General features: G+C 41.4%; 1 protein-coding gene across 1 annotated transcript; it reads left to right on the top strand.

Annotated features, from left to right (window-relative positions):
• The first annotated feature begins 411 nt into the window (after window positions 1–411).
• On the top strand, window positions 412–1894 carry LOC126152876 (transcription factor Adf-1-like). Its single transcript, XM_049916036.1, has 2 exons — window positions 412–628; window positions 1254–1894. The coding sequence occupies exons 1-2, from the start codon at window positions 472–474 to the stop codon at window positions 1847–1849; spliced, it is 753 nt and encodes a 250-aa protein (XP_049771993.1). The 5' UTR covers window positions 412–471; the 3' UTR covers window positions 1850–1894.
• The last annotated feature ends 7028 nt before the right edge of the window (window positions 1895–8922 follow it).

Here is an 8922-nt window from a genome sequence, read left to right as displayed (position 1 = left end):
ATTTGGCCTTCGGCAACTAGCAGCCATTTAGCCAAAGAGTAGGGATTACCTTGACGGTGCAGCGCAGCCCGCCAAGGAAGGAAAAAAATAATGAAGAACAATGAAACGCACATCTGTGTCGATGTACAGTAATTTCATTAACTCTCCATTATTTTTTCTGTCAAAGTAGACAACGAGACTACAGAATTGCGCTTCAGTTTCTGCAGTAAACGTATCACAAATCTCCACTTTGTTTTTGTGATTAGTTTTACACCAAATTTTATCAGACCTATGTCATTGACACTTCTACCTGTACATGTGAGCAATCGCGCGCACATGCAGACGATACATTTAGGTTTTTTGATGGGTTCACGTGTGTATGGCGTGCGTGCGTGGTGGGGAGAGGGGTTGGAGGTGGTGGGAACTCCCTGAAAGCCATTCGTTCCAGTTGCAGTCAGGCAGTAGCAGGTCAACATCATTGTTCTTTGTTACATGCTTCATACTGCTCTTGTCATCATGGATGTGGAGCAACTTATAAATGAAGTTAAGCTGCGCCCAGCTATTTGGGACCAGAGACTGGGCGAATACCACAATCGTGACGTAATTTCCAGTTTATGGAATGAAGTGGCACAGGAGTGCTGTTCAGATGGTAGGCATGAATACAAATTATCTTTCTTTATTCTTAATTTTTTTATTTATAATGAACCGATATGCAGATATAATGTAATAAATTAGTATATATTAGGAGTTATTTTGTTGTGGATTATAGTAATGTTTTTATTTGTATTTGTAAATAAATGTTCAACGAACGAGTTTCTGACTGCCTTCGAACGTAATGTAGAATGTCTGTTGATTTGTTGTGTTTAGGACACTGGGTATGTATGCGTTTCCCATCTAAATATCATACGCAGTTTGAGAAATCCTACGTCAGACGCATTGAAATATTTCTTTAAATCGGGATACATTCAGCATTGCTAAACTAATAAGAGTACGTGCTTACCATATGGCCTTTCAATCTTTTTTTCACAACCAATGATACAATTGACATTTATATTCACAATTATCATGATAGTGCATGATAGGCTATCCCAGTTGAAATATACCTGAGAAGCAACTTGAGAAACTTGCTACTCAAACGGGGCAACGTGGAAAGCTTTTTGACAGTTTTATTAGAGAATATAATACACATTTACATAGTTAGTCTATTTTCATACTTCTGTGGTAGTAGGGAACTATGGAACCAGTTTTCTTACACCATTTTATTGTTCTTTCAGTTAAAACGGCGAAATCTAAATGGAAACATCTGAGAGACAATTACAGAGCAGAACTTAAGAAACTTGGTAACGTTAGATCAGGTGACCCAGGAAAAAGCCCACAGAAACGCAATACCACTTGGCCTTGGTTCCAACACATGCATTTCCTAAGGGATATTTTAATTCCAAGAGCAATGCAGAGTTCGCTGTCATCAGAAACGGAACCAGAAAGTCAATCTCAACTATCTCCAGAATTTTCGTCTAACGACCACTCTAGTCCACAAGATGAACGAGATCAGTCTGATATATCATCATTAGTGGCAGTTGATGAAACGTCTCCACTGGCAAGCACAGTATCACAAAGGAAAAAAAAGAGAAGTAGTGGGCCAAATATTGAAGAAGAATTTTTAAAGCTCGAAAAGGACAAATTAGCTGTGATGAAGGCACATCAAGACATGACCCAAAACGATGATACGTACCACTTCCTGATGAGTCTCAGGAGTGCAATAAACTCCCTTCCAGTTCAGCGGCAAATGTTTGTGAAACTTAAAATACAAGAGCTTGTTTATAATGAATTGGAGGCAGTGAGTGCAGTGCCAGGTTCTTCAAAACAATGACTGCGCTAATTCAACTTACTTCTTCATTACAGACAACTTTGATTTTTGTATTACATTAATGTGAAACTGTATTTCGTTTTGTAATTGTTGCCTGAAATGTTCTTCGGTATTGATACATGTTATTACTCAATCTGCAATATAAATAAAAGTTTTTCAGGAACGTTCTTTATTATTGTAATTAAAAACCTTTACTAAATGCCAGTCGATATTCTTAGGGATAGTCAATGTCCACACTATTACAATGTGCTCAAAATTCGACGAGTCACCATAATGTGAAAACATAACTAAGATAACAATGAAATCATTGTTACATAAGACGATTCTAATTGGATAGTGGTGAAAAACTTCTGGCTGCACCTGTGTTACCTTCGACCTTCAGCTGCTAATGAATTAAGATCCCTTTGCCGCTGGGGACAAGATCACCAAGGGGAAAAAATACACAGAAGCAAACAGTGACACACACATCTCATCCTTTACACTGCTTTGAACTAGACGAGAATCCAACACATCAATCGACAATAATTTATTTACCTGTCCTGCTGTGCTTGAGGCTATGCTGAATCCGCGCATTTTCTTTCAGTTACAATAGAAAAATCGAAATGGCAGCACCTTACAGAGAACGATAACTTAATCATTTCGTCGTCAAATGATCCAGTAATGCGTTGATTGAAACGCTGTCCCACTCAACCTTGGTTTCATTGCATTCATTTCCTAAAATGGACTACTTGTAAGAGCTATCCACAGATCTTTCTAAGCGGAGATAGGGTCGATCTAAAGAATGTAATTATTTACAGCTTGCAGTACTACACTTATGTGATGTGCAAAAAAATGAACTTTTTGCGCCTTAGTCAAACTTAGACATAGAAACATCTGTAAATGTATTTATATTTTTTAACATCTGCAGTTTATTATATGCAACTAGAAAGAAATCGTGTAGAATGTTACAAGCTTTTATTACAATGCATCAGGAGCAAGATCTCAGATTAATATACTCTTATCTTTTAGTTCGAAATACGAAATGTACATTATACTAATTGTAGGATGTTGATGACAAATAATTGTTTGTCTTTTGTGATGTAACGTGTAGCCAATTATAAAAGCGTAGCAGATGATTGTCCAGTCGCCGAGGGAAAAATTCTTACACATTTGGATTTATCTAGACAATGAGACCATTAAAACAATACGAGGGACCGACACTAGGCCTGCGCTGATCACTAGTAATTAGTTTTTTTTTCTGTCCTGCATTATATGACTATACTAAACCAAGCTGTAACCGCGCGAACTCCGTGGCTTGCGGACACGGCACTGACGCCACTGAATAGCTCGCATTACTTGTGACCAGAGACATATATCAGTGTCATTATCATTTCAAAAACTTTTTGGTACTTTTAGCTACATTTCATACGCAACAATGTATGGTCTAAAACGGATCTAACAGTAAGCTACCCGCTACATAACTTTTTCACTACAAGATCTGTAAATCAAGTGCACAACGTTGACAAATAGCATCATTTAACAATGACTGTTAAGAAATACGAAAAGATAAATGATTCAATACGAAGCTAAGATGTTACACTAGCACGTGTACAAAAATCAGATTTTTTATCCGCATAATTTCTTCAAAATCGGCTGGGAAGTGTTACGAAACTAAGAAATCACGCGAAACGAAAAGTAGACTTTTTCTTTTTTCACGACGTAAGTAACGCTTTTAAGGAAAAAATGAGTTCATAAAACGATGTGGCGCAGTCTTATATACCTCTAAGAATTTTTAGAACATGAAAATCGGAGAAGTGGATTTTCCCCCATTCCGCCGACCCGGCTCGGCGCGGCGCGCAGTGTGAATGCCCTATACGTCGCCCTGAGCTGGCTAGGCACGAGCCGAGACAGTACGCGTCAGCCCGGCCCGACCCGGCCGGCAGTGTGAACGCAGCCATCAAACAGGTACTGACACTTTGTCTTTGGATCGAACAGTTTACCCATCAACCTACATGAGTACTTTGAAATTCAAACTTTTTTGCAAAGGTACTACGTGAGCCGTGTTGGGCTCATGTTATGCGTTGTTTCAAATCTTGGTTCCGATTCTGTGTTTGGTTTCCCGATTATGCTGTTGTTCTCCCTCTCCGTGAGAGGCAGCAGCGGTGTGTATCGATATTCACACCTTGTACCATCTTTGGTCTGGTGCTTATAGTTTCCGGCTGTCTGCGGTCAGTCGGTTGGCGTGGAGCAGAGAGGAAGTCTTCTTGGGGCACAGTTTGGCCGAGCCCACAGGCGGTCTCTACGCAGTGCCCGAGTGTACGGGGCTGTTCCCATTGCTACGAGGTCCGTGGTTCACCGACCCTGGACACGAAGGTTACCAGCTACCAGTTACCAGCAAGTCAAGACTGTTCACGTTGTGCCGTCTGGTTCTCGTTGTTGGCTGTTGGGGCATTCCTGCAAGCAACAACGTGTGTGTTCGACTTGGCGAAGGTTTAGCCACCGTCCGGTGGAGTCGAACTGTATTTGGTTACTTGCAATTGAAGTGCACCAGCGCAATTTTCTGCCTTGTGGCCGTTAACGTTCCGGTCACCTGCCCTGGTCGTTGACGTAAATTCAGGCAGTATAATCTCCTCACCGTGTTGTTGCTGTCCAGCACGGTGTTTAGTTTGACAGCTTAATGTATGCTTGGTTGTGGGCGTCCATGCCTCCTACGTTTTGCACTGAACTCCCGGTTGTGTGCTGGTCGAGTGGAGTGCGAGTGCAAGTTACCTTGTCGGTGGGTCAGTTGACTGTCTGTTGATTGGGATGTCGGATCGAGAATGGTTGGGCCCACTTCCTGTCTCACCTAAGTGGATGTAGTATTTCAAGTGATGGCCGACTCCCAGAACTTCTCAGCGCCGTTAGCTGCACTGCCTTTTCTTATTTTCTGCTGTGTGTATTTGTATGGCTGATATCCGATCGTTTTGAATTAGTTGAATTGTTTTTATGGGTGTTTTAAGTTATGGGCCTTCAGCTGTTTTAAAATTAAAGTTCCTTGCTTGTCAAGTGTTAGATTGTTTGGGCCTTCAGCTGATTAAAATGCTGTTTAAAGATAAAGCCTTGGGCCTTCTGTCTACTAAAAATTATTTTAGTTGTGTTTAAGCTCATGGGACTTCAGCCATTTTAAAGTTAAGGTCCCTTGCTTGTCAACTGTGAGATTGTTTGGGGCCTTCAGCCTAATTGAAGATAAGGCTTTCTGTCTTGTTGCTTTTCAAGTGTTAGATTTTTGGGCCTTCAGCCAGATTATAGAACTTACTTAACGTGAGGCCTTCTGCTTCCTACATATTCTGAATTTTGAGTTAATGGCTTTTAGCCGTCTTTTTTTAAAAATTAAAGTGGTTGTGCCCTTAAGGCATAAGACAGTGTGTCGTAGTCAGCCGAAAACTAAGTTCAAGAACTTATACTTTCCACAATTCCAGCTACCTGTCCTGTCCTGCGGGTTTAGCAGGGCGTTTCACTATGAAACTACACTTAGTCTACTTCTCCCCTGTATACCTAAATAATTGGTCCTTTCACCCTCCTTAGGTGGGTGTCAACAAGGCATTTTGGCAATTGGAAGAGAAACTTGTGGATTGAAGGTTCGTGAAAAAATGTCGCTTCAATGAAAATCGCCTTTGTTTTAATGATCGGAACTTCAGCTTCCGAATCATACTCGTGACACTCTTTCCCCTATCTTCTTCTTTTTTGCGGCGTTTCCTTCTACGAGTTAGCTCTTTCCCACCTTCTTAGTCCTCTTCCGTTCCACTCTTAAGGTATTAGGTTTCTGTCTTCCATTGCTTTCTATCTATATTTTCCCCATCTTGGCGCTGCCTTCCTGTCCTATCTCTTCCGGACGGCTCACTGTATAAAATCGTCCTTGTCTACCTATCATTGGCTTTACTTTACATGCTCATACGACAGAACTCCTCTATTCGACACAGTTTCTGTTCTGGAGCTCCCTAAGTTAATTTAACTTTAAATTCACTCAGCCGATTATTGAGAGCTTTCCTGTCAACCAAATCTGCAACAAAAATGAGGTGGTAATATCCCACCTGATTTATCAAAAGCTCCTGTTTATTCAACATTCTGACAGGGCCACCATGTCCAACATTACCGTCTCTAATTGCATTAGTCTATGTCTGACAGTCGTCTACGTCATATCTGCAGTGGTATGGTCACACCTGTAAACTGAATTACAATAGCCCTACCATTGACACCCTGTAGCCAGGCATAGCATGTGGGTTAATTCCCCAATCTGTGACAATATTCCACTGTAACTTGATCAGGATCCTAGGAAAAGTAGAACAACTGCGACACTGATAACACATTTATTATAAAAACAGCTCTCAAAGAAACGAAGTGAACACGTTCAGATATAGAAAGTTAACTTATTAACTAATGGCCGTACTGTTTTACGGGACTGATGACCCTCTAGTTTGGTCCCTTTCTCTCCAAACCAACCAACCAACCAAACTACTTATTAATCTAAGTCTGAAAATGGTGAAACGTTTATGGCGTGACTCGCAATCATGTCCCCGGTTATATGACAGAAAAACTAAGTGGTTAATAATGATTAGCATCGCAGTTAGAAAGCCTCCATCCCGATTGGCACTGACAGTAAACGACTCCATGATGAAACAAGTGGAACTTAACACATTTACTGGTAAATATTTCCCATCTGCTGAGCTGTGGTGCATGTTTCACCAAATTGAGGGCTGCGAAGAACAGTTCTGCATTGATGATCTGCTCACTGCTCACTGCGTCATGCAGACGAAGTGCGTTACGTAGCTGAAAATTCTGACTACACAGAGGACAAGAAAGAACGTCTGCAAGCTCCTAGTGTTGAAGCTACTTTTGTGCAGTGCCAGACAGGAATCAAGAATTATTTTTGCTCATAAGCCAAGAGCAGAGACTTGACTCAAGTGTGTGGTGATAAAGAAGCACTTCATAATGCCCCAGTCTCCACCAAGAAGCACAGGCTCGCATCTCTGCTCACAGTCAGACGAATGATGCCATTCCTAGTAGTGGCGAAATCTGCACATTTGAGTCAAATAGTGGGACTATTCACTGAGACTTTGTCGGTAATGTCTCGAAACCCAATTCAACACAGTGTGTCTTGCTGACACCCATCAGGGAGTCCCCATAATCACTGTCTAGCCAAATGGGTCCTGCTGATACCTGTCAGTGTGTCTCCATCACAAGCAGCCCAGTTTACCACAAATCTCGCCTCGTTAGCATGAACTCCCCTTGCAGCCAGTCACTACCTCCATTACCAATGAAATACCTCCCATTCTGCACATCAAGAAACTGTCAGTCAACTGCCTTCAGCTAATACACAGTTTGGTAGAAATTTGTATAACAGATTGTTATATCTCCTCTGTTTACAATTCAGTCAATCAGACAGGTTTGTATGTCTTTTGAGGAGAATGCACCATAATGCCTGGCATGAGATCTTTTGTGACCATTAGTCTACATCTGTGGTAGGCATTCCATGTGCATTCCCCTGTTAAGAAAAGTTGGTCACAGTACTTATAACAGGTCAGTAGTAGAGCAATATCTGTTCTAGTACATTTTGCTAGTGCAAGTTGCATACATTCACGAACACACTTGACTGATTTATGACCTCCCTTCCACTTTACCTATTCCTCTGGGAGTTGATTTATGATGCCCTGGGGATAGTCTGTCATTCTGAGAAAATCCTACCCCTCCCCTCCTCCTCCTCACCACTTTGGGAAATCCCCTCACCAAAACAAGCTCACCTTCGATATAAAATTATTGACTAATTAATTAAATCGAGAAATTAATTAACCCCTCCCCCTCTGGGAAATACCCCAACCCTCCACTCCCACCCCTTCCTCCAACTCCTCCCCATCTGGAAAGTGGTGGGAAAAGGACTCTGTCTGTGCTGGAGAGGAAGGATCTCATGACAGAAAATTCAAATCAATCTCAATTACACAGCACAAGATATACTGTTTATTTACAAAATTCAATTTGCATGTGACGAATCTCTCTTTTATATGGTCAGAGAGGGTCATGATTCTCTGCTGTTTTGGAAGATACAGGTCTTGTAAAATACATCAAAATGAAGTAATTAAGTAGATCATTTTTTCTCAGATCACGCAAGGAATACCATCATGAAATCGATATCAGCACAACTGACCACACTTAATTACACTGTTAAATTTTTTTTCCTATCACCTCTTTGCACTGGCCACAGGGCCGATATGTTGACTGCTTCATGTATTCCCAAATGTGCCACACAGTACCAAATGTACTGGACTAGCAGCAACCCTCAAAACCCCAAGTGCTGGACTGCAAAGTACTGGTCGTTGGTAGAGGATTTTGTAATACTGAATGTCAGCTTCCTTAAAAATTTGATACCAGAGTCTCTTCCTGTTTTGCTCCCAGACACACACCTTCTGTACCAGGTCATTGGAAGCAGCTGCTCTATGTGCTCACCTTGCTGTGCAGATACTGAGTTACTTCACATTACTCCATCAGAAAACGCTGGGAGAAGTAACCTCCCATTCCTCATCCCTCCAGTTCTCTCCTCTCCTCCCCCTCACACCTCAGTTCTTTGATACTGATACCTGGGAAATTCCTCTTGAAACATATGCTCTCTCTCTGTATCTCTCTCTCTCTCTCTCAGGTGGCTGCTTTCTGTCCACAGTGAGCATCTGTTATATGCTACACTAACCCCTCGTTTGTCCTGAACAATGTAGGGGACACGTGGTAAATTCCCAGCTGTGGATGTCTTGGAAATATTCTTTCCTTCTATAAGATTGCTGACTAATTAATTAATTAAATCGATGCCCTTTCTGTGCAGACAATTTTTCCTTACATCTTATTGGTGGATACTAGGACTGGTATATTTGGCAGGATTCGACCTTGCTACTTCCAAACCCCACTGAATTTTTCCTCTTGCCTCTTTGTGTATACTGGCACAGTTAGGTGATCTGGTAGGAAGCTGAGTACTTTGGAGGCAGCTGAGAATTTCATATTTCAACTCAATTGCAAATCATGTCCTTAAACGACCTGCAGAGAGATTGGATTGATGTGTGTCCTCGCAGTACCACTAT

This window comes from Schistocerca cancellata, chromosome 1, assembly GCF_023864275.1.
Source record: "Schistocerca cancellata isolate TAMUIC-IGC-003103 chromosome 1, iqSchCanc2.1, whole genome shotgun sequence".
Lineage (NCBI taxonomy): Eukaryota > Metazoa > Arthropoda > Insecta > Orthoptera > Acrididae > Schistocerca > Schistocerca cancellata.
The sequence above is the reverse complement of the archived record's forward strand: the minus strand, read 5'-3'. Positions and strand labels throughout refer to the sequence as shown.